Raw genomic sequence first — 25,643 nt, forward strand, 5'->3', positions numbered from 1 at the left:
GCGGGGGTCCAGGGGGGTCCCGGGGGACACATCCCGGGTGCAGCTGGGTGCTGCCGTGTCGCCCGGACCAGCCGGGCTGTCGCCCTGTCCTGGCGTGCCCCGTGCTCAGCCTTATCTGGGTGTTGCTGGAGGGAGGGTTGGTTGTTTTCCAAACCCGAGATACCAGAGGGCTCTCGAGGGCAGAGTTACTCTCAAGTCTCCCAAGACGGTGAGGAGCTGGTTGGGTTTCCACAGGCGGCCTCAAAACCTCATCACTGAGCACTGGCAAGTCCCACTTACCTGCTCCAGGACTTGGGGCAGCACACACCAGTTCTTGCATTGGTCAAAGGCTTTGCACTGGTCGAGGGTCTTCCATCCCAGGTTGGATGGGGCTCTGAGCAACATGGTCTAGTTGAAGGTGTCCCTGCCTGTGGCAGGGAGCTTGGAAGTAGATGATCTTCAAGGTCCCCTTCCAGCTGAAAACCACTCTGTGATCCTGCTTGCTGGGGCCAGAGGCTTTGTTTCCATCCTGTGTTTAGAGCGTCCAAATTTCCAGAAGCTGTCCAAGAAGAGTGGAGAGGCTCTTTGGGGGATGCTTCTACCCTCTGTCATGCAGAGCCAGCAGCCTTGCATTCTGCCTCTCGGGGACCTGTATACACCAGCTTTTACTTTTGGGTTTCCTCCTCCTGCTGTGACAGGACCTCTTGGTGAGGAAGCCTATGTGTGTTCTCACAAGAAGTGGAGCAAGGCTGTGGGTCAGGGGAGTGGGTCTGTAGCCATTTGGGTTTTAGCAGTGGCCTGTGATTTAGTGAGGTGACATTCAGGCCTCGTGAAGTGGCCTGAATCACTGTATGGAGGTGCCATATGTGGCTCTGCCTGAGTTATCCGGAGTTCAACCAAAGTAGGACTGGGAGTTGTGGGGATGTGATTAACATGGTCAGGGATCCTTATCTAGACAAGATTTGTTGAGTCCAGGATTGAGAAGGCGTGTTCTACTGCATGCTGTGCTTAGTGTCTCTCCTCTGTGCTGCCCTTGCCCTGGCTGGTTGTGGGTGATGTGTGACCACACTTGGTCAGAGCAGAATCCCCCGCCCAGCAGAAAGCTTTGTTCTGAAGGCTGTAACTTGACCTATTCTGGCTGTTGGCTTTTGGTTTTTGTGATCCTAAATTTCAGTTAATTTGAAGTGTCCTTCCAGATGAAGGGGTGGAGACACTTGCGTCAGCCCAGAGGCACAAAATCCTGGTCAGCCTTTTCAGATTCCTTCGAGCCACGGCTGAGGTGGGCGCAGGTGTCCGATGGCCTCCTGCCCAGGGCAGGGGTGGTCACCTCCCAGGACAGGAGCTGTGCTGCGGGGAAGGTCTTCCTTCTGCTGCCCCAGCATTCCTGACACGCAACTTTCTATTCCTTTCATGCTTTCAAACTTGCCCTTAACCTTGTTCTTCTTCTCCTGGAGTTTTCTTCCTCTTGATCCTCCATTCTCTCTCACCTACCTGAGTGCTGTCAGTGTTCTCAGAGCACAATCCAGGTTGTTTCAGTCTCCTACTGATCCATGAAATGCATCTTTTCTGTCTATTGTTCTGCAGACTGTGCTCAGAGAATTGCTGGCAAAATCAGTAATGTCACCTGTTTGATCATGCAGAAAATCCCAAGTTTTTCCCTGGCATCAAGGTTTTTGGCTTCTCAAGTAGTGGCAACTGCCATGGAAAAAGGGATGTGTAATTTCCCAAGGAGTGGTGAGATGCTGTTGTTTTACAATGACAACTTAAAATCTGCAGGGAAGAAGGCAGGTATTGCTGTCCTGGCTCCCTGTGTTGCTTTCAACCCCAGGGAAGTTCACTGAAAATGTGGAAGGGCTGCAAAACAGACTCTGAAATCTGGGCAAGAGAAACAATTTGCAAAAGCTTGTCTTTTTCTGTTTAAGAAAACTGACAACAACTAAGTCAAATTAAACTCTTGCATACAACTCTTCTGGTGAAACACATCAGTTTCCTTGGTGTCTGTGTTTTTACTCAAAGTTATAATCTCTTGCTCTGGGTGGACTTCTGTTTCAGAAATCACACTGTCAGTTCAAAGCTGATGTTCAAGAGCTGGACACAGGCTGGAATCATTTCACAGTGATAGAAAACAGGTGTTTAGTACCCATAAGCTTCATTCCAGTGTTTAAAATGACGTTCCTACATCTGAGGTGCTCAGTGTTTAGGATGATTAATTGAATAATTTTGTTTCAGTTCTTCTCAGGGTCTGATGGTGGACGTGGCAGGATCTTCTCTAGAAGTTTAGTTTCCTTGTACTTGTTTTCACTTGGCCCCTGGACTGTGTGTGTCTAAACTGCTTGTTGTCAGGATGCCTTCAGTTGCTCGCTGCATTTTTCTTTCCTTTCGGTGTCCAGACTAATGCTCGCCTGGGGATCCTGTCTGTTTCCATTGTTGTTAAGTGCTGGGTTGGTAATATATTAGTCTTCATTTAAAACCTTACTTCGGAAATGTTCAACAGCACCTTAAAAAAAAAGCCCATGGGCTTTTGTTCTTTTTAATGAAGTTGGGAGAAATGCAATGAAAATAATCTCTTGCACTTCGCATAAAAGAACTCAATTAATTTACTGGTTTTGCCTTCAGCTTCTCTACTCCTTGCAGGTTTTGGCTGGCAGCTTCCTTGGTGTCAGGTTCCCTCTGCTCAGCTCCCTCCCAGGGCTCAGTTTTGTAAAGCTTTTGGCTGTAAAAGCATGTTGATACTGGTGGACTGGCTCACGGGCTGCTGCTTGGGCAGCCCTGTGAGTGCCAGGAGAGTCTGAGCCTTTTCCTAAGAGGCTGTCAGAGCCAGGAGCACCAACACAGTCCCCTGGGCTTGGTCCAGGTACCCTGAGCTTAGGACTGGGTTCAGTGTCAGGAAAACCTTGGCAGGTTTGTCCCAAGTGCCACCAGCGACCATCATTAGTTGGGGAGGGTTCTTTTGAGGTCCACTGTTGGGCAGCAGGGGCTGCTGGTGGGGCATTCAATGTTGGTAGAATGCTTGGTTTTCAGTGGAGCAGCAGGATGCTTTCCCTGCAGGGAACTCCAGTGGTGTCTCTGAGTTGGGAGCTGCTGGGCAATGCTGGGTCACGCTCGGTGCCTGGGAGATATTTGTGCACATGTGTGTTTGCACATGCTGCCCTTTCCCACCTGGTCTGGAGAGCCCTGGGAGCCTCCCAGGCAGCCTGTTACTGGGCAAGATAAAGTCCTGATTTTGGGAGCCTCAAGCACAGTGGTCTTGGCAGGTATTGTAGGTTTATCTGTCCCTTTTCCCTTGCCCCATTCCTGGCCAGAGTGGGAATTTGGCTGTGTCTGGAGCACGGCTGGCACGCAGGGCCGGAACAGCTGCCTGGATAAGTGAGACAGTGAGGAGGAGCAGGGATGCTATCAGATGTAGGGCTGCTTTGGGACAGGGATTAAGAGTGGAGAGGCGGGTGAGTCAGGATCCCTTCTGAATTTCCAGCAGCAATGTCCTTCTGTCTGTCCCTCCTTCCTCCTATGTGGCCTCTCCTGTCACAGTGCTGAGCCCAGGCATTAAAGAGGTTGCTGGGTGGGTTTCTGTCTCAGCAAGTGCAGGCAACTGCTGCTGCTGCTGCTGCAGGGTTCTGACTCCTGCATGAAGCTCTAAAATCAACTATTTTTTTCAAGGACAGACTTTTTAAAGGCCATTTCAGGTAGCTCTGGAGGACTACAAAACATGGTGTACTCTAACAGCCATAAGCAGATGTAACTAACCCTTTGAAGCTCTCTTTGTCCCGTTGAAGAGTTTTGGTTGTTTCCCATGGTACCTCAGGGATCATCATCTGGGTGAAAGGAAGACAGGGTGTTTTGTGTTGCTGCTGTGGTGCCCTGCACCCCCCTGCCTCATGCTCGTGTAAATACTGTGGTGTCCTGATGTGCTTGACATCCTTGCCTGCATTCTATACTTTTATTTCTGGATCATGGGAAGATCACAGGAACAAAGAGGATAGCAGAAAAGTAAGCAATAGAATTCCTCTTTGGTGTCCCCTGTAGGTGATGCTGATGCAAAAGCAGTTCTCACAGTGTGATGTGCCCTGAAGCAGCTCTCCTTGCTGGAGCTGACCATGCCTGATGTGCTGAGAGTGACCTGTTCTGCTGCTGTTGGGGTGATTCAGTGCAGGATAAAGCATGTGTGGAGCACCTGGTTCATGGTGCATGGCTTAAAAGCGTCGGTAGCCTTTTAGCTCACCTGTGCTGCAGAAATGCTGTGTTAGAGCAGAGTTTTGGGTGAAGCTCCCCAGTTTCAGTGCAGTCCCTGGGCAGAGCTGACTGTGTCACTGGGGTGGTAGGTCAGCAGTGCTGAGTCTGTCTGCAGACAGCTCCTCTGCCCCCACTCATGGCCTGGATGTGTGCTCAGTTAGCCCTGCAGTGTGTGGCATCCCTTGGGATGGGAGGTGGGGGCTTTTCTTCTGGCAAAGGAAAAGGAGCAAATCTTGTCCTGGAAAACTTCTGTCAAGGGAAGAGAAAGCAAAAAGTGGGTGTCAGATCAGGAACTGGCTGCAGGAGATGCTGAATGCCCTGGAACCCCATGGTGTCCTGCCCAGCCACAACTCCTATCCAGGCTCTGCTCCTGTGAGATGGTGGCACAGAAAGAGTTGGGTGTTCCTTTCAGTCGGGGTTGTGCCCTGCCTGTAGGAAAGCACAGAGCAAGGTCTTAATTAAGGCAACAGCAAGGAAGCGAGAGCGTCCTTGGAGGCAAATGGAGAAGCCTTCAGTGTTGCGGTCTCTGTTTACTTCTCACATGTCTGAAAGCTTTTCATAAATGTGTGGTTCAGAAATGGGGTTAAGATCCAGGATTTCTGTGGCGACTTGGGGCTGCCTTAACCAAGAAGTTTCCAAACCCCTTTGTGCTGAAGGCTATACAGAAAGGTGTCTTGTGGGACACTTTTCCTCCCCATCCTGCAGATGTCAAAAATCTCTGCCAGAAGAGCACTCAACACACTGTGGGTGAGAATCTGGATGTGAGACCTCAGAGCACAAAAGAAAAATGCTGTATAAATTGCTGACTTGCAGATTAACCCCATGATGCTCCTTTGTAGCAGTTGAGCTGGGTCTTGGGGCTGCCCTGGGGCTGCTGCTTGTGGTGCAGAACTGAAGCTTGCAGGGGCGAGGAGTAGGTCTGGGTGGTCAGCCTGGATTGGAAAACTCTCATGGTTTTATAAAAAAGGGGAGAGCTGGTGTGGCAGGAGGCTGTATGGTGCTGCAGCACCTTAGAAAGGATTCTTGTCAGCCTCAAAGTGTTGTTGGTGGTTGCTGGGTATCGCTTTTAATCCCCTACCAAAATGAAGAGTTTGATGTATTAGTGTCAGGTTTTGGGGTGTAACGTGCATAGTTTGGGCACACGTGAGCAGCACCTGGCCCAGGTGCCCAGCCATGTGCTCACCCCAAGAGACCCAGTGTGCCCTCAATGTCAGCTGTTTGCTGCACTGGAGTGAGGGTCTGACTGATTGCTGGGTAATTAAAAGCCTCCAGGACCCATCCATGGCTGTGTTAGGAAGTCCACATGAGCATGGAATGTTTGCATGGCTGACGGGGGATGAAGATGGTTTGATTTCACATGGGCAGTTATTTGGCTGGTGGTTCTGCTCAGGAGCTGAGCAGTGTCAGGATCCCAGCATACCTGATGCTGCATCCACGCCCAAAGAGATCATCCCAGGAGTTTGCCATGGCTTGTCTCACCAGCCTGTGTCCCTGCCCAGGTGTCCTGGTCGGAGTGGTCCTGCGCTATGGCATCCACGTCCCCAGCGACGTCAACAACGTGACACTGAGCTGCCAGGTGCAGACCAGCCCTGCCACCCTGCTGGTCAATGTCAGTGGGAAGTACTACGAGTACACCTTGAAGGGGGAAATCAGTGCCCAGGAGCTCAACAACGTCCAGGATAATGAGATGCTGAGAAAGGTAAGGGAGTTGGCAACTGGAGAGGTGAGCGGTGCTTCCCACTCGCTCCATGGGGTTAGTCCTGGCTCTGCTGGGTTAAGTGATTTTATTTTTGTTTTTTAAACTTGTGATTGTGATCAGCTATAAATTATAAGTTGAACACAATCTAATGAAACTCTAGTTTCAGCTGATCTTAATTTATATATGTATATGTATAGACTCTGGGATGTGTCTCCAGAAGATCCCAGAAGACACATCCTTGGCGTTGACCCAACAGCATTTCACCTGAGGGGGGTTCAGGGTTTCCTCCATTTATTACTTTCTTATTTGTGTTTTGTCTTACAAAGTTTTAACAAATCATTTTACTGTTGTTTTTTTTTTTATCTTTCTTAACAGGTGACTTTTGATCCTGAAGTATTTTTCAACATTTTGCTTCCTCCAATTATATTTTATGCAGGCTACAGCTTGAAAAGGGTACGTGCCTTTACAGTGCCGACGTTTTTAGTTCCTCTGCCTCCAGAGAATTTTTAATACTTGCAAGTGCTTTAATGCTTGCTCAGCAGACCAGGGTGGTGGAGGTGGGTATGGTTTTCCCCAGCACATGCAGGATTGAGGGAAGCAGACCTGAGTGCCCCAGTCATTCTCATCTGTCCCTTTGCCCTGGAAAGGGTCAGTGACTTCAACAGTTTCCAGCATGGGTTTGCATAGGGATTTTTGAGGTCAGCCAGGCCATTTCAGCCATCCCTGCTTTCCAAACACATAGGAGTGTGGGAAGCTTTTAGAAAGCAGCAGCTCTCTGAAATGCTGACTTGGAATGAGAGGAAAATGATGCTGTTTAGCTTGCGGGAGAAGGAAGGAGGAACGCTGCTGGGTTAGGAAATCAGTTCCCAGGACTTGAAACAGCACCTTATTAAATACACAGGTACAAGAAAATGGTATATTCATGTTTATTAATGCTGCTTTAACTGCTGGTCTGGCAGTGTGCTGTGCTGGGCACCTCCTGCGTGTCCAGCTCATGATGCCTGAGCTGGGTCCAAGTTGCTGCTGACACTGTAGGTGCCTGTGCAGGCTTGAAATAAATTGTTAGCAAAATATAATTCAGTTTTGGTGGTTTTTTTCTACTTCTAGAGGCACTTCTTCAGAAACTTGGGATCCATCCTGGCATACGCTTTTCTCGGCACTGCCATTTCATGCCTGGTGATCGGGTGAGTAAATGGAGCTGGTCAGGTTCTTCCACAGGAGTTTGAGCTGTGCTTGGAGGCAATGCCTGAGCCTGGAGCTGCAGATGCTAATCCCAGCTCTGAAATGTCTCACAGGCTCTGCTACTACTGCTCTGCAGCAGCAAATAATACTATTTACTGTCCAGACTGCTGCTGTGTGGACAGAGTGGTTGCTGTCTAATTGCAGAGTGCTCTCTCAGCATCCCATGGTAATAGTCATTCATGGCAAGGAAGGTTTCACAGTTCTCTGAAGATTATCTTGAAAAACCAGCAGCTTCACATTCTTGAAAGCATAGCCCTAATGAGCTTGAGACACAAGAGTAGAAAGGCAGGATCATAAACACAGGTGCCTGGTGAGCACAGATGTGTTTCAAATTATTTATCCCTCTGTGCAGAGGGAGCTTGATGATTCTTGCTTTGAGCACACAGGCTGGGAAAACATAGCGTGTTTGGAGTCCAGTGGATTCAGGCAAGCTCAGCATCTGCATTATCTGTTCCTCGCTGAAAGTTTTGGCCATTTCGAAGTCAGGCCGAGGTCATCCCTCTGAATGGTGTTCATGTGAGCACTGCAAAAGTGATGGTGGGATCCCACAAGCCTGGCTCCTGCTTTTCTTTAGCTGTGTTATGCTCATTGAGGAGTTCTGGTCCCAGTTCCTCTCTGGCACTGTGTTTGTGGTCGAGTGCAGCAGGTGCTTTGGTGTGTATGGTCCTGCACTCACCTCCAAGATCATGGCCCTGGGGTTTCACCAGGCTCAGCTGATCCTGTTCCTTGATGTTCTGGCATTTGGATAACTTTTGAGGTTATCTGGCAAATTCAGGGGAATTGAGCCCATTTTAATGTTGTTTTAATGCACTGCAGAGATGAGTAATTGCCTCTTCTAATCACCAGTTCTGTTGTGTATGGCTGTGTGGCGCTGATGAAAGTCACTGGGCAGCTTGGGGGAGACTTCTACTTCACTGACTGCCTCCTATTTGGTGCCATCGTGTCAGCTACTGACCCAGGTATGTTAAATCGTTATGTTTCCCCTCATATTACCTGTATTTTGGTCTGTTTTGAGGGGAAGAAAGTCTGAAACCTCTGCAAGTTCCCTCCTTTTGAATTTTGGAGTTTAATTTATTTGTGGGATTCTTAGAGATCCAGTTTGTCTCTGTGCTTTTTTATTTCCTTCCAGTTTTGTGTAACATAGTTTTCAAACCTCTGATTTCCTGAATCCTTGTTTGCAGTGAAATCTCTCTTGACTTTGCTGGGTTTTGGGACAGGTCCACTGTGTTGCTGCCATTGTGTCCCAGCAGCTGATGCAGAACAAGATGTCTAATGTGGGGAGGGTTCAGTTTATAGTTTTAGTTAGTTGAGCTATTTTCTCCTGCTTCCATTGTGATAGGATTTAATCTAATTGAAATTAGATTAATGAAACACCTTAATGAGCAGTACTGAGGACAGTAGTAACATCTTGGTCTACTGATGCACTTTATAAATCAAAGCTATGAAAAACATGCCTTATCTAACTGAATTGTACTTAGTTCATGATTGCTTTTGTGTGGTAGCTGTTTATTTGTATGCTCCGACTTCGTGTAAAAACACAAGACTGCAAAAAGGCCTCTCTTTGTTCCTGCCCTTTGCTGAGCAGGGCTTGAATTCCTTCCTTTGTAGACTGGCTACTACTTTTGAGAGCAGCATGGGGTGGCAGCATCACCCCCTTCCTAATGCTACAGTACTTTTGTTGGATATTTTTAAATGCAGATATTGGTCAGTTTTGCTTGGAATGGAGAGATTACACACCTGGATAAGCCCAGTCTTCTGCCCTTTTGAAACAAGTGTCATTTCCAGATGAATTGGGACTTTTACCTGTTCATTTTGACAATCAGTCATTTTTATTTTCAAAAGCAAAATGAGGAGCACCATATGTATAAGCATATATGCAGGAATAACACTGCAGAGCACAACCCGCAGCACAGCGTGGCAGTAGCCATGTCTGTCTGCCAGGAGGAGGTGTGAGATGTGCATTCCTCATGAGCTTGTAATAATTTATTTTTCATGTTTCCCTAAGATTTGCCAGGTATTGGTGTGACTATTACTGCTGCTATTTTTATTTTTTAAAAAGTGATTTCCCAGCTTCTTCAAACGTGCCTGGGTTGGGTGTTCAGTTGTTCAGGTTGGATCAGGCCTTCAGTTCCCTGAACAGGGAGCTGTTCCCATGTGGCTGCAAGATGGATTTTCCTCCCTGGAACTTAGCTGGGGAGTCAACACTGAAATGGGGGCACATTTCTAAAGTGGGGATCACCCCACAGAAGTGGTGGTGGTGTAGAAGGTCTGATGGCAGGTGGGCAGAGGCCAGGATTGTAGGTAGAAGTAATGCTTAGAAATGCTGCAGGCAAGCTGTCAGTGTCATGTCCCTCCTTCAGGTTTTGAAATAGGAACAAGAAGATTACACAGGTTAAAATGGAGCATCTCCCAGGGCATAAAGGGGTTAAACCCTCCCAGTGTGCCCCAGTGAGTCCCTGAGTGCTGTTTGAAAGGATTTTCACAGAAGTTGATTGGAATTATCTCAGCCCTTGGCAGCAGCCTGTCCTGTGCCTGATTGATGACCATCTCTGTCTTGCTTTAGATGGTTTTGCAAGGCTCATACACAAAGCCTTCTGCTTTTCATTATCTTCATGGAGCCTCTGGATCATGGAAGGGCTTGAGGGTACTCCAATATCTGCCGTGTGGCCGTAAATCACAGAAACTCCCACGTGGGGTCTGAGCCAATGCCTGATTTTTTTCCAGTCATGTCTGAATTGTTACACATCTGTGCTGGCACTTCCAGTGTGTCACCCTGTGTTGAATCTGCAGATTTATCTCGAAGTATTAGGAATGGAAGGAAAAGGCAGTCATTGTTCTGGACAAGCCTGATCCTCCCGGTCTTCTGCAGGTGGAGGAAGACTCTCCCTGATGCTCCGAGCTAACGGCATCCCAACAGCTGGATGGCTCTTGCCAGCATGGTACTGGGGTACTGGCACCATGAGCTCAGACCCCCAGGAAGGTCAGAGCAGAGCTTTATGTCTGCCTGCAAAAGATTCAGTAGACCAGGATGTGTTTTAGTAAAAGGAGGCGGAGGGAAGTGATGAAGCAAATCCAAATGTGAAATAGCAGAAGGAGGACTGTCAAAGGGAGCACGGGGGGCAGCTGGCACCGTCACAGCAGAGTGGCACAGATGTGCAGTGAGGCAGCTTTCTAATAAGGGACGTTTTGTCTTTGATTACACCAAAATAACAGCACCTTTTGAACGTCTCTCTATTTTTCTCTTTGTCAGTGACTGTCCTTGCCATATTCCACGAGCTCCAGGTTGATGTTGAGCTGTATGCCCTTCTCTTTGGCGAAAGCGTCCTCAATGATGCCGTTGCCATAGTGCTGTCTTCGTAAGTGTCTTCTGTTCTTATTTTTAATTGTTATGTATGTTACATGTCAGGTGTTGAGGGGGGAGCCACCTGACCTTGCTCCTGTAAAATAGGAGCAAGGGTGTTTGCAGGAGCATATTAAGTGTCCCAAAAAGCTGTAGTGACCTTCTGATGCATGTCCTCATTGCAGACTTGGGATTACAGGTTGTCCTTACAACTTCCCCCTGCACGATGGATAGTTCTATTTTGCTTTTATGGCCAGTTGACCCATCCATATGGGTCAGTTTTTATGTCCCTCTGAAACAGGAAAAGCACCATGTCTGCATTTCAGCCACAGGACCCTGCTGAAAACCCTTGCTGATGGCTTTTCTCTTACCTGCCTTCATTCCCATCCACAAATATCTGCTTTTGTTTAGGTGGAAATAGCTGGTAAAGCAGCTGTTTCCTTTTTCTCCCCACTTTCTGTGCATTGAGAAGGTGGTGCTTCTTACGGCTGGAGTTAATGCCCTGGACTAAACACAGGGGAAGCTTGCTGCCTTTCTAAAGGATGTTTTATATTCTTTAATATTTTATGTCCTCTGCATGCAGGACGTATTTTATCTGCTTCTTCACTGTGTTGTCATTGCGGGAATTTGTTTGGAAATATATAATATCTGCAATGGTGACAGCTTAACATATAGCTCAGACTAATGCAGAAAATATTTCTGGAATACTTGTCACTCCAGCGTGCTGGTTGTGTGGGTTTTACTGGAGGCAGCAAGTAACTTACTGTGAGCTGTGAATTGCCACCCGCGTAAGCTGTGTTTACTGAACTGAGTGTTTCTGTTGGGGTTTCTGGAACTGTTTGTATTGCTCACTCTGGCTCTTGTGCTGGATGTGTCACCGCTGGTGCGAGGGGAAACGCTGCACAGCCCACATTGTGTTTCAGAAGTGATCCTGAGTGAGGAAGGGACGGGGTCTCCCAGCCTGTGCTGGGAGGTTCTGGGTGGGAGTGGGTGGATTCAGCATCAGAGTAATGGAATTTGTGGTGGATCACACGTAGGTGATGGCACTGCGTGCAGTGATTTACCTCTTGCACTGTTTTAGTACCAGCTTTGTAGCTGTTGCTCTGATTTCCTGCCTTCCTCTCTCCACAAGCTGAGCTCAGTCCACCCCCTCTACAAAACAGGATAATTTGCACCAAGGCAGCAGCTCTGAGCTCAGTCAGCAGTTATTTAATTTTGCTGCAGAGTTTTTGGGCAGAGGGGCCTGGCAGCATGAGGCGCTTCTCAAGGGCATCTCAGCAGTTGTCCTCTCTCTGATTTAAAGCTTGCCCTGGTCTGTCTTCACTGTCAGCCATAAGCAGTGTAAGGCAGCCCCAGGCTGCACCACAGGTATCTCACATTCAGTGCAGGTAGTTCAAGTCACCTGCACATAACCACGTCTTGGATGCAAGAAGGAGGTGAGGGTCTCTTGTGCCAAGGAGGAGAGCTCCTCCAGGAGTAGTCCATAGCTCCTACTTATGGTTCCCCTTTTTTAAATTTAGTTTGGCATTTGCCTGTTTCACAGCAGTGGCGTAAGTGGGCGAACCACACGGGGATGGTTCTGCTCCCACAAGCACAGCAGGACCTGCTCCCCAGTTAGGAGCTGCTGGGAAGGCGAGGAAGTGGGTGGTTTCTGGGCAGGTGGGCTGTGCTGTTGGAGGAGCTGCCACCTGGGTGACAGATGGTGGTGGATCCCACCCTGTTCCAGGGTGAAGTGGAGCTCCAGCCACAGCTGGATGAGTGCGTGGGATTGGTGATTGCCCCAGGGAGTGTTGTCAGCTCCTTGCACGGGGTTTCTGCCAGGAGCTGGGTGCTCCAAGGCCCCTCTTCTCCCTGCTTTCAGCCCCAGACAAATGTCTGTTCCCATGCTAAGAGAGCAGGACCCGTGCCTTTCTGTTGCTGCCTTGTGCTGCCTTGGCCTGGCTTGGCTTGCAGCAGCAGGGAACTTGTTGCAGGATGAAGAGGAATTGAACCCAGAACTGAAAGCCAGTGGGCAGTGAGGTGCTGGGGCTGCGGTTTGGGAGCAGTGGGGTAAATGCAGCCACAGGGTCTCTACCTGCTTCTTCCAAAGGGAGGTTTCACAGAGACTAAACACCACGGGGATCCCCACAGGCAGCTGGCAATAAGGTCTTATTAGCGATGCAAAAACCAAAGCCAGAAGGAGAACTGTAAGAGATTAAAACACGAAGCCAACACCCAAAGAGTTGGTTGTGGAGGGGAAATGAAACCAGTCTGGATTTAAAAAAAAAAGCCACGAAACCCCAAACCCCAGAACAAGAGCACATTGGTGAATGAGAAGTAAAAAATGGAGTTGATGAAAGGAATTAAATCACAGGGAGAAATCTGCAGCTTGCAGTGTAAAAGGCAATGCAGAAAAATGAAATGTATTAAAGGCAGGGAAGTTTAGCAAAGGAAGTGACCCGTGATATGTTGGAAAGGGGGGGACTGTCATTCTTGTTGCAGGAAAATGTTAGTGTGTAGTTAGGAGAGAAAGATGCAGGATGTGTGTGCAAGGCAGTAAGTGCCTGTTCCAGCATAACTCAGCAGGTTAAACAGTGTTTAAAGTTCACATACAGGAGTTTTAAGAGAGCCAGCCAAGGAATTGTTAACTAGGAAGTTAATGTTTTTGGTAAGTTTATATCAAAGAAAGCAATGTAAGGAGTCTATGAATGGGATTTAGGAGCTGGGTAAGGGCCCCCCGGTATCCCAGCCTTTCCAGGTAAAACAGTGGAATTGCTCATGCGAGGCGAGGCTCATCAGGACTTGGCAGGGAGCAGATTCAGTAATGGGATCAGCGTGGCAGACCTGTTTGCCATCTCATCACAAGGGTCTGCTGAGGTTTGGTGGGTGCAGAGAATAGTGTTCTGTTGTGAATGGCACGGTGCCATCTGCCTTGCTACCCTGTGGTATTGCACTTCAGAACTCAGAGCAGTGCAAACTAAATGTAGTGCATGTTAAATGTGGCAAAACAGCAGAAGTTACAGTTCTCCAGGGGATATTCACATGAGCCGCCTCGGTGGAGTCGATGGAGAAATTTAAGCTTCCCACTTGAATGGTTTGTGGTCCCACAGCACTTGGCTTTTACAGAGAGCTGGTGCCAAACCCCCGAAATACCATCATAAATGACAGATCATTTGAGGGACAGGCTTTGGTCTGATGCTCTCTAGGAGTAAATGCAGAGCCATGCCTGGGAGGGGTGGCTGAAATGCAGACAGCCGGTGGTAGGGAGGGGGATCCCAAACTCCCTGGGACAGGGTGGGTGTGCTGCAATCCCAGGGGATTGCAGTGTCTCCCCAATTCCTCAGGTTCAGTGGCTTCAGCAGTCACGGCACTTTGCAAGGCTCATGTAGCACCGTGAGGTGCCTCTGCCTCCAGACTAAGGAGTGTTTTGTGTGTGCTTTCCCTCCCTCTTCCAGTTCAATAGTTGCGTATCAGCCAGCGGGCGACAACAGCCACACGTTTGATGTCACAGCGATGTTCAAGTCCATCGGGATCTTCCTGGGGATATTCAGTGGATCTTTTGCAATGGGAGCAGCTACTGGAGTTGTGACAGCTTTAATATCCTTTTTGTTGTTGTTTTTTTTTTCCAAGTGTTGGTTTTTTTTCTCTGCATGAGAGCTTCTTCTTTTGCTGTGCTGCATCTCACCCAGATGTTTCATGGGTTTTTTTCCCCTAAATTAAGGAAGGGCAGTGCCATGGCCTTTTTAAGGGCAGACTGCATAGTGTTGATGGGATGCACAATTAGATTTGATATGCTCTTAGCCTGCAGTGTCCCTCCAAATTGTCCTTAACCATCTTCAACGTCACCAAGTTCACGAAACTTCGGGAGTTCCCGTTGCTGGAGACTGGCTTGTTCTTTTTGATGTCCTGGAGCACATTCCTGCTGGCTGAAGCCTGCGGCTTTACAGGCAAGCTCCAGCACAGCCCTGCCTCTGGGATGGAGATCTGCAGGGGTGATGGGGCCACTGAGTTTTGCTTCTTCCAGTATCAATTGCAGCCGGGGTTCTCCCTCTGCTTAAAGAAGTTTAATTTCTCTGGGTTCTGGGGTTACTGCGTTAAGTCCCCTACACTACTGGGGTGTTGCTCAGCTCCCTTTTCATGACCAGGAGTCTAACATGATGCTCTGCTCCTCAGGTGTGGTGGCTGTGCTCTTCTGTGGGATCACACAGGCCCATTATACCTATAACAACTTATCTACAGAGTCCCAGCACAGAACTAAGCAGGTGAGAACTCCTCAGCCCCCTTCAGCCTCTCTGAATTTCAAGTTGAATATTTTTTCCTTCCCTCTAACCAGAATTAGATGCATCTGTCTTCCTACAGCTGGATTTTACTAGGGTTGCTTCTGCAGAAGTATTTATTGGGTGATGGATGGGCTGACGTGCTTTTCTTGTTACAATCTCTATTATGTCTAACTCGCTTTTAATTTGTTTTTCTCTTTCAGTTGTTTGAGCTTCTGAATTTCTTGGCAGAAAACTTCATCTTCTCCTACATGGGACTTGCACTGTTCACCTTCCAGAACCATGTCTTTAACCCTACCTTTGTGGTGGGAGCTTTCGTATCCTTTGGAGCCCATTTTATAAGACAAAGCAAGAAAGGGAGAGGTGCCTCATTCCCTCTCATGTGTTTTTCATTCAAATGAGTGGGTTTGGTTTTCTCCAATGCAGTTTAGTTTTATTTTTAAAAGGGGATTTCTGTCACGTAGTGATGCCTTTGCTGGTTATTTTAAGAAGATAAGGAGATTCTTTTCCCAGTTTTTCTGTTTTTTTTTTTTCCTTCCTCCCATCTTCTCTCCTCTCGTGGGCATTTGAATCAGCTGCTGCAGGGACTTGTCATTCAGTGTGACCAAGATGCCGAATGCCAGGCTGTCACGTGCCAGCGTGGCACCACGAGTGGCTGGTTTAGCCATTTATTTCCTCTTTTCTCTGTTAGTCCACTTTGTTAACCCTGAAAAAAACCTTTTTTTTGGTCAAACAGCACAGTTAAAGCTACAGTAGATGCCTCTTAATGATGTAATGAGAAAGGATTTCCACTTCTGCAGGCTGATGCTGACGGGGACAAGAGATTGGCCCTGGTGTGTCTCAAAAAAACCAGAGATTTTGAAGGAATTTTTTTTCGTATCACAGGGAAGCCAGTTAAATGTGCAGAATTATTTTCACCCTTTGCATTCACTTGACACACATTTATACTGATAAATAAAACATTGTTACTTGCCAATGTGGCCTGTGGGTTTGCAGCAGGCTCAGCTGGATTTCTGCAATGAGCTTTTGTGGGGTTGCAGTGGGGTAAGGGAGGTGTAGAGCAGGGAAATGCCATTTGGCTGGTTTATATTGGAATTTTGTGCTGTGGCTCTTCAGTGGGAACTGGCTAACTCGCTGATGAAATAGCTCATTCATGAGAGAGATCATGAAATACGTCTCTTATGCAAATTCGTGGTGTTCAGGAAAGAACATAAAAGCTGGAAGCATTTTCCACATTATTCGAGGCTGCACTGAATACTGGCTCCAAGATTATTTTTGCCATCTGGGTGCTGGTATTAAAAGACTCGGCTTCAAAGATAAAAAGCAATATGAAGGGGCTGGTGATTCTTGTATCTCACAGGCTATGAAAACAGAAAGAGTATTACTTTTTTTTTCTTTCTGAACTGCTGCTGCTTTCATTTTGCTGAATAATCTTTGGGAATGGGACTTGGCTTAAAGCTTCAAACCCAGCTGTGAAGTGTGGCATGCCAGGGAATGTCAGAGGGGTTGTCGTAGCTGTGATAACTCGAGCTTCACAGAAGACAAATAATTCTTGGGGTGGAAAATGGACCTGGCAGGGGAAAGCATACAGTGGAAATGGTGGTTTTTCTCTCCTCTCACTTGCCTAACACATCCTTTCATCATTTCCCTTGTTTATTTGTGCTTGTCTCTGTATGATACTCCTGAATTGCAGTGTGTGCTTTGCTTCAGTGAGGCAGTAGCCTGCTCTCACCACACTGCTGTTCCACTTGGAGCTGGTTTATTGTCCTTGCAGCCCGACAACCAGCATTTCTGTGGCTCCCCAGCGTTTCCGTCAGGCAGCAGAAATTGGCTCTCCATGCAGGTGGGATGTGGTGGGAGACACAGGAAGAGCAATTTCCTTAACATGTGCAAATACAGCTTGCTATCTTCCTAGGAAGAGCTGCCAATATTTACCCACTGTCATTTTTACTGAATTTGGGGAGAAGAAATAAGATCGGAACAAACTTGCAGCACATGATGATGTTTGCTGGTATGTTACTGCAGCCTTGCCTCCAACCCGTGTGGCCTGTTGGCACCTCCTTGCCCCTGAGAACCTGGGAATATTCCTTATTCAACTTTAAATCTCTTATGGGCAACATCTGGAGAGGAGGCTGGGCAGTGTGAATGCCTTGGTTTGGGGGTGTGGGAATGAGCTCCTCCTGCCCCGCTTTGAGTGCATGGCGTGGGACAGGAGTGATGATAAAATCATCACTGTTCTTCTCTGGTTGTGGATGTGCCATCCAAGGGGCAGGACCAGATGTGGGGCAGCAAGGTGCAAACCCCACTGGCAGTGGGGGTGGGCTGTTCTGACCTGGGTGCTGCAGTGTCCCTTCCCTGGCAGGGCTGCGAGGAGCCATGGCCTTCGCCCTGGCCATCCGCGACACGGCCACGTACGCCCGGCAGATGATGTTCAGCACAACACTCCTCATCGTCTTCTTCACGGTGTGGGTGTTCGGCGGGGGCACCACGGCCATGCTGTCCTGCCTGAACATCCGGTGAGTGCACAGGGCTCTCCTGCCACAGCACGTCCTCTCCCTCCTCCTGCTCTTCGGTTAAGCTGCTTGGTTTAAAGAGACAAGAGGAAGATCACATCCTTCCCCCCTGGAGCCTGGCATGGACCCTCCTGGCATTGTGTGTGTAACCCTGTGCTTGTTTTCCCCTCCACAGGGTCGGTGTGGATGCAGATCAGGAGAACGTGGTGAGTGGATTTCACTCTGCAGAGGGATCTGCACTGCACCCATTGGGGCAGGGGTTACATCGAGACCCTGTGAATGCCCATCTGTTCTCCGCTTCCTTCCAGCTGTGGGAGAGTTTTTAGCTCCGTTGGTGAAAGAGTTTGCAGTCAGTGGGAGTCACAGTTTTTCTGTGCTGTCTGGGGTTAGAATGAGCCTTGCTTTGACTCATCTGGAAAGAAGAACACAGAAGTAATGCTGGACTGTTTAGTCAGTCCACGTTGCTGCTGCAATAGACTGATCTCTCCCTTGCTGGATTTGAAATAAATCCCAAAATGAGCATGACATGGAGGCTCTCTACCTCATCCAAGCATCCAGGGCAGTACAGAAACACCATTTACTGACTGCTTTTATGTAGCATCTTCTGTCCCGCTTTTACCCATGGATACCCTCAACCCCTCCTTTGCTCCCTGTTTCCTGTGGGGAGTTATGGGGCAGGCCCAGAACCACTGACCACACTGAGCTAAATGCTGGTGCCTTGGGAGTTTTCCTGCCTGTTAGCTCTGAGCTGTCTCACTCATGCATCTGCAGCCTGGTCGTGCTGTGACTGTGGCTCTCCTTGATTTCAGTGTGGGTTCTGCGCCTTGGAGGAGGTTCATTTTATTCAGAGCCATTTATTGGGCTTTTCACCTCCTGGAGAGAAAGCATCAAATGCTCTAGGCAGCCCAGAGCCATAAACCTGTAAGCCAGATTTCTCTGAAATATATAATTGTATTCATAGTCCCCTCCAAATGGTTTTATTTTTTTTTCTCTGACTAAAAGGAAGCCTGGAGTGCCCATAACACACAATTATTTGCATACAGAAATCTCAGGCGAGATCTGATGGAGGCTGAACCTGTCAGTCACTATTAAATATGATGTCTGGATGGAGCCGCTGGCTCTGAGGCACTTTAACCTTGGGGCCGGATACTGGAAGGCTCTAGCAGAAAAATGGTCACTCTGTGCTTTGATATCACCTCCCTAAGGCTGCTAAATGCTGCTAAATGCAGAGTGTGAGCTGGAAGCACCTTCAGGCTGTTGTGGTGTGAATGTCCTTGTACTCAGTGAAACCCAAAGGTTTCTTCTGAAGGGACAGTGGGAAGGTGTGTCTTCTTATGTCCCCTGGGGATAATCCAGTGTCCTGTGGGGTCTCCTAGCCCTGATCCAGGTCATTGCACGTAGCCCTGCCCCTGTTTAATGTTTTGCTCTTCCACAGGGTGTCCCAGAGAGCGAGAGGAGGAGTACGAAGGCCGAGAGCGCTTGGCTCTTCCGCATGTGGTACAACTTCGATCACAAGTATCCTTGGATGGCGGTCGGTGCGTGCCTTGTCAAATCCCACTGCCCCAAGCAGCCCTTGTGGACTTGGAGCATGACTTTCTCCCTGCTTAGCAGAGGAGCTTTCCCGTTACACTGCTGGGTTTTGGTTTGCACCTACTCGTGTCTGTGAGAAATGACCATTTTCACCTGCCATCAGTGGGAACACAGAGGCAGCTCCATTGAAAGCTGGGGTCTCCAAGGCTGCAATCCCAGGGGCTCCTTGATCCCAGTGGCAGGAAGGGCAGCGGGGCTTCTCATTTGCAGCCCTCTTGCTAAATCTGTGCCCCTCCCTTTCACGTGCTGTGCTATGAATTAGGGGAGGAGTGGTGTCCGTCTGAGAGGCACAGGCTGATGGGACAAATGATGCTGCTGAGCATCTTACCAGGGCTGTGTCCTGATTGACTCATGTTCTGCTCTGTTTGGTTGCATTCATGTTTCTCATCCCTATAATTTTTGAGCTTCCAGGCACTTGTGTTTCTTTCTTTCCTGTGATTTCCTTGAGACACTGATTCCCTCACTGCTGCCATCCCACCCCTTAACTTACCGCCATCATCCTGTTCCTGTTTCTTCCTTAACCCTCTCCATAGCTATCTAAAGCCTCTCCTGACACACAGTGGTCCCCCGCTGACCACCACGCTCCCAGGGTGCTGTGGGCCCGTTGCCCGGTGCCTGACGAGTCCGCAGGCATACGAGGTGAGTCCATCGGTGTCCTCTCTGTCACAGGGTTGGTGGGTCTGACGTGTTTATCTTTCTGTGTTTCTTTTGGATGCTGCTCTGCAGCATCGAGCTGGGAGCCAGAGGGGAGATCAGATATTGGGGCTGATGGGTGAGCTAATTCCCATGAGCATTTTGCTTTTCCAGCCCACTGTATGGTCATGAAGGGATTTGTGGTGTATTCGTGGTGGTTTCTCAGTGACTGGCTCAATGAAGCTGCCATTGCTGTCCTTTCCCAGGCCCAGCTGGGAGGACACACAATTTATCATCTCCTGCTTTCTTCTGGCCTTGCAGCTGAGCTATTTCTGCAACCCCTCCAGCTGCATCACTCACAACCAGAAAGATTGCCAGCATTGCCATGCTCAGGAGCCCCTTGCAGCAGCAGCTCTCCATGGCAGGAGTTTTCTTGCCCTGTCTGCAAAGTATCAGCATCAGGTTCCCTGACAAACCAGAGGTGTCTGGGGGGGGTCAGTGATGGGGTTTCTGTGCTCATAGGTATTTTGGTCCTGTCAAGGCCACACAAACTGCATTCCCCATGTATCTGGGTATGGCACCAGAAAGAGGAGAGCTGGGAGAGCCCTTTTAGTCAGTGTGCAGAGAAATCAGTGTGTGGTGCAAGTCACCTGGGCTCAGAGATGTGTGTGTGGTGTGTACTGTTATGGTCACGGTGCAGCAGAGTCTGTGCTTCGGTGCCTCAGTCTGCTCCTTCACCATCACCGTGTGATTGCAAACAGCTGTTCCAGAGGAGTTCAACAGCACTTCCCTCCCGTTTGTTCCCCAGAATCAGGAGCAGCTGAAGGACGATGACTCTGACCTCATTCTGAACGACGGGGACATCAGTCTGACCTACGGGGACTCCACTGTCAACACCGACTCCGTCGTGTCCAGCGGAACGTCGCGGCGGTTCGTGGGGAACAGCTCGGAGGACGCGCTGGATCGGGAGCTCGCTTTTGGGGACCATGAACTCGTAATCCGGGGAACGCGCCTGGTCCTGCCCATGGACGATTCAGAGCCCCCATCAAACGTCCTGGATAACGCAAGACACGGTCCAGCATAAGGTTGCTCAGTTTAATTGACAGTAATATTTGCATATATGATCAAGAAGTATGTACTACCTAAAGTCTAATGCATGTCTCAAAATGTCTAAGCTGTATAAATATTATTTATATGGTGTCAGAAGAATATAAATATTCTCTGCCAAGCACTTGTAAAGAACAAGCTGCAAATTTAAGTTAAAAACTGTGTTGACTGCACTACGTAGGGTGGAACTGTTTTAGCGTAAGAGTCTTTTGCACACAGTGAGCTTCGTTAATGTGTGATTTGATGAAGGGTTTAGTTCCCAGCGGGTAGGTAAAGGAACTGACTCCCTGTTCATCCTTTGAACTTGGGAGAGGAGGGTAGGGAGGTGCTGGTGAGCAGTGGAAATCGCTTTCTAGGCAGATGAGGATTGTTGGTTTGTTTTTTTTTGGTCTCTGATTTTTGGATAGTCACATTTGAAATATCAGTAAAAAATCTGCCCACAGACCTTCTTGCCAGGCAGTGGATGGTGATAAACTTGTTCACTTTGTGGGAACCTGGAGACTTTCTGCTTTTTAGTGACCCTCTGCCCAAGCCCTGCTTTAGTGAGCTCATGGCAGACCCCGGCCAAAGCTGACAGCAAGGCTTGTGGGTGTCTGGCTGCTCAGATGGGAGCAGGAGAGAGGGATGGTTGAAGGAGGCGATCCCACAGAACCAGGCATGCACAGATTTTAGGGCTGAGTCCATCCTTCAGTTGTGACTCAAGCAGCTTTCTAGAACCAGCCATCAATTGGCAATTAAATTTCACGTTTGGGAAGCGACCGTGTCCTTGTGCGAGCGAATCCCTTCTCCTGCAGCCACAGGTGTAGCCAAGGTGTGCAGAGCTACTGCAGCTGCACATGGGGCCATGGAGCCCAGGCAGCCTCAAACACGAGCTTTATGGCTGCAGATGGACACGGTGCCTCCGGGGCTCTCCAGAGGCACTGGGCATCCAGGTGGTACTGAAGGGGAGCCGTCCGTCCGTCCGTCCTCCCACAGAGTTGAAAACCATTGCACTTCGTTTGGTAACTCCTCAGCATGCTGTGTGTCTGCAGAACCCACCCCACCTTTCTCATGTCTCTTTTACCATTTAATGAGAAATGTTTGCGAGTTGATTTTTTTTTTATTTTAATTTAAACTTCTGTTTTCCAGGAAAGAGCACAGAACAATTTGCGATTTCACGCTAGTGTTAAAGGATTTATTCTGTAGTTATAGGAATGGCTAAAGGTGCAGTGAAACTGTTAACCCTGACATCCTTTTTCTCCTGAAAAGGGGGAATCACAGAAATTTACTGTATGTAATTTTATTGTCTATTTTATCTACGGTTTTGCTATACAAACCTTTCAGGGTTACTAGTGCACTACAGGCCTGTTCTGGAGTTAACCCTCTCCAGAGGGCTTAAACAGAGGTGTTTAAAATAAAAATATATGAAAAAGAGCCAGGTGAGTTCAGGCACTCACAGCTCACATTAGCTGTCCTTGGAACAAACTCTGCATCGCTCAGGATCTGACCCTGAGACCTCAGAGCAGTGTCCCCATGCCTGTTTTCCCCAGCACCACCTGAGAGTTGGAGGAGACAGAAAATCCTGAAATTTCAAGTATATATGTATAGTTGAGAAAATAAATTTACTTGTTTTTTTTTTGGTTTTTCATTTTCTCAGGTCTAAGTAACATTGCCTTAAAATTATGGATGTGAAACCAATTATTTTGGCAGTTTATCCCCAAGAAAATGCTTTCTTTTTCCTTCAGAACAAAATGTGTAAGTGTTGCCATAGGAATCCCCTGGAAGGGGGGTAATGCTCTGTTTATATTTGGATAGGGCATCTTCCTTGCACCTGTAAATGGCATCCCGCTGTTAACATTGCTGTTGGATTAGCGCTGGCCTTTGTTTCCTACTATGCAGGAATTCCATAAAGTGAGTGTGCATTTTATATGATGTCTGTGACTTAACTTCATGTGTTTAAAAAAAATCCAAAAAAAAAAAAGAAGAAAAAAAAAAAAGTAGGAACCTGTTGATTTTAGGTTTACTGCATCACTTCTACATCCTGTTTTTTGTTTGTTCTGCCTTTTCGAAGAGGTATGATAAATAACTACCTCTTGTTTTTTCCTGTATCGCCTGACTATGAATTCAATTTACAGAGTTGGTGCAGCTGGAGGTGCAGAGCAGTTCTGCTCCCCCTGACAGCCCGTGGTCCCATCAGCAATGGCAGCACTGGGCTCCCTCCCAGGCATCCCCAGCTGAGGTGCAAATTCCCACCTGAGGTGCCCCAGGGTGAGGTTTTACCGTTGCTGTGGTAGCATTCCTCTCTTTCTCTGACCTTTCAACTTCAATAATTTACCCACTCACTGTAAGCTTGCCAACACATTACCATAAGCCTCAACTTTTGACTGCAGTAGCAGCTCAGTTAGTACATTAAAGAAAAAAGAAAGTTACAAATTATAATTTTATGAGTTACCTGTGAACTCATGATCCATACATAATACAACCAGGACTGTTTTGAAAAGCCTTGGTGAATGAATGAATCTAAGCTCCAGTTCAGGAGACATTTAATAAATGACTCGGATTTGTCCTCAGCTGATTATTTTCTTTGCTCTGCTGCAGCAGAGCATCCACAAATGCGTGGCTTGCAGATGTAGAGCCCTGATGTTTGTGTGCTGCAGATGGAGTTAAAGGTACCTTGGAGAATTGGGGCCTGAGACCTATTGCCAAATAGATAAGACAGCCCCGAGGAGGCAGTTTACAGCACCCACGGAGATTTAGAGATGGTGCCCTTCTTCTGTAAATTGAATTTTCATGGTTTTTGCACATGAAAAAGCATTGTAGGTAAAGTTATAATTTGTACTGGTACTGTCGATTTGTGTGGTAATGGCATTAACCCCGTAGCTGTGGTGTTTGTGCAGCTGATCTGTGATAGCTGATGATCACTATTGGACCTTCTGTTTACACTGACTAAATCCTTTACTGTTGCGTTGTACTGTGAAAGAAGGATTATGGGCCTATAAAAGATTATTTTTTTTGGTTTTTTTTGGAATTGTGTGTACCGTTTCATTAATTCACACGGAAATAAATCTGTAGCAAAGTGACGACGTGCCACTCGACCTTCTCAGACCGGTTTGTTCACGGCCCTTGGCCAGTGGGTAAGGAGGGCAGCAGCCACGGATGAGGATGCTGGACCCCAAGGTGGGCTGGGCTGCACACTCCTGCCTTCCCAGCTCCTGGGACACAGCCCAGCCCTGGGGCCATCCTCCCTCCCAGGAACAGAGGGTGGACAGATGCTGTTTGCTAAAAGCTGCTGCAGCTCCCAGGTTCCTCCAGGAGCAGCAAACCCAGCTGGGGTAGCATTGCTCACTCTCACCTGCCCCGAGGCAATGGGTGGACCTGTGTGAGAGGCATTACTATGGGGTGTTTGCAAAATCGAGGCTCCTGAGCTTTCACAGGCTTTTATATCCCATGGGTCTGTGGAATTTGCAGTTGGGCTCATGGCTGGTGATTCTGCCCTCTGTCTCCCACCCATACCGTTTTTTTGACGCTCTGCTGTTGGAGCAGCTGAAGAGGCAAGTTGTTCAAATGCTTTACAATCCTTCAGTACAGAGGGCATCTCAGAAACTTCAGGAATCTCTTTTTGAGGGCTTTGATTCACAAAGGACAACCTTCGTGTCTTGAATGGTGCAAACCCACATTGTGCATAGCTCTGCGTCGCTGTGGGAGGATAGCCCTGAACCCTACTGAAACACTTGTCTCCCATCCATAGCAGTGAACAGGTGAGGGGATGTCTGTGCTGCTTTCCAAAGGGACTGTGGTCCTTGTGGGGGGTGGCACACCCTGAACTCTCCTGCTGGGCTTTGCCAAAGCCATGCCTGCAGCTCACAAAAGCACTGGGAGTTCTGCGAGCGAGAGGGGCTTGTCCAGCATTGCTCTGGTTGTGGGTGGCCTGTGCTGGGAGACACAGGAGTGGGACAGGAGACAATGGTGTTCATTTTCTTCCTATGAAATGATGCTAATTCCACTGGACACTATCACACTTAAAAATCCTGACAGTTGGAATAACCTCCACTAATTCCACTGAATACATGCTGTCCAACCCAGGCTTGGGTCAGACTCGTTCATGTAACTAAAACAAACAAGGACGTAATTGAGCAATTGAAAAAGTGCCTTTTAGCAGCTCTTCACCTTCACAAACCCTCAAAAGGAGTGCAGCACCTCCCTTCAAATGGATTGTTTCCTTGAAATGAGGTAAGATTCAGGCCCTGGACCTCAGCATTGGTGAGCAGTATCTCCAGTGCCCAAAATGTAGCCGAGACCATCTGGTGTGCATCCCCCATCCCCAGTGCAGGCAGCTGCAGACAGGAACCCTCTGGGATGGGCTCACTGTGCCATGAGCTGCCATGGCATATCAGCCATGCAAAAATATTTTGGATAGTTGCTGTTCAGAGGCACTGGAAGCAGGGACAAGGCAGATCCCTGCCTGGGGAGGGGGACTTGCACTGCAGGCAGGTGTGTAGAGCTGCCATTTGCTGATTAGTCCCTGTCTTATTAGTTCCGTTCAGTTTGAGCTGATGAGGGGCAGCTTTCAGTCAGGCTATCATACCATCTGTCCACCTTCATGTGGGGATCAGTAAAATGCTGGGAAATGGGCCAATGCTGGGTATCTACAGCCTCAAAAAAAATCACAGGGCTGTTTTTAGAGCAATCCCATATTCCCATGCCCAAGGCATGGACAGTCCTGTGCACTTGGCTCTCTGTCTACATTTAATGCTGAAGGAGCATTTACATGAAGTAATATTAAAAAAACCAAAAAAGTAAGGGTTTGAATCTTCTTCCTTATCTGATTGTGGCCTGCAAGGAGTGCTCTGGTCCTTGCTGGGTCCTCTAGATGGCAATATTGGAAAGGACAGTAACTGTCCATCACTGCCGTGTCCCCGCAGGTCCTGGCAGTGCAGAGCCCAGCAGCCCACCCCGGCTCCAGAGACCCTCTGCATCCCCCACCATGCCTCATGCACCATCCAGCTGAGTCTTTATTAGCAGAAAGGAGAGGAGACCCTGTTGTGACACTACTGCTCTGAGCCCCTCTGCAGAAG

General features: G+C 48.3%; 2 protein-coding genes across 2 annotated transcripts in view; one reads left to right on the forward strand and one right to left on the reverse strand.

The window, feature by feature from the left end:
* MMGT1 (membrane magnesium transporter 1) overlaps window positions 1-5,641 on the reverse strand; it is a 12,161-nt gene extending 6,520 nt beyond the window's left edge. Inside the window, exon 1 of the mRNA XM_008930719.3 lies at window positions 5,630-5,641. Within this exon, the coding sequence (XP_008928967.2) occupies window positions 5,630-5,641 (12 nt within the window). The remainder of the gene's footprint in view (window positions 1-5,629) is intronic.
* Window positions 5,642-5,674: 33 nt separating this feature from the next.
* On the forward strand, window positions 5,675-23,656 carry SLC9A6 (solute carrier family 9 member A6). The gene is made up of 15 exons (XM_029959202.1): window positions 5,675-5,908; window positions 6,284-6,361; window positions 7,016-7,092; window positions 7,997-8,109; window positions 10,401-10,506; window positions 13,925-14,066; window positions 14,311-14,416; window positions 14,643-14,731; window positions 14,950-15,063; window positions 16,646-16,757; window positions 17,109-17,262; window positions 17,435-17,465; window positions 18,695-18,774; window positions 19,383-19,488; window positions 20,291-23,656. Exons 1-15 carry the CDS (start codon window positions 5,675-5,677, stop codon window positions 20,564-20,566), a joined length of 1,818 nt encoding a protein of 605 aa, XP_029815062.1. The 3' UTR covers window positions 20,567-23,656.
* Window positions 23,657-25,643: the final 1,987 nt, after the last annotated feature.

The sequence above is a fragment of the Manacus vitellinus genome, unplaced genomic scaffold (genome assembly GCF_001715985.3).
Source record: "Manacus vitellinus isolate BGI_N305 unplaced genomic scaffold, ASM171598v3 scaffold_19_pilon, whole genome shotgun sequence".
NCBI lineage: Eukaryota > Metazoa > Chordata > Aves > Passeriformes > Pipridae > Manacus > Manacus vitellinus.

Bases quoted from the DNA above. Each gene is read 5' to 3' on its own strand.
- SLC9A6 (XM_029959202.1), top strand. From the start codon at position 5,675: ATGGCTTGTCTCACCAGCCTGTGTCCCTGCCCAGGTGTCCTGGTCGGA. The intron at 5,909-6,283 runs GTAAGGGAGTTG...CTTTCTTAACAG, and splicing joins ATAATGAGATGCTGAGAAAG to GTGACTTTTGATCCTGAAGT. The intron at 17,466-18,694 runs GTGAGTGGATTT...GCTCTTCCACAG, and splicing joins ATGCAGATCAGGAGAACGTG to GGTGTCCCAGAGAGCGAGAG.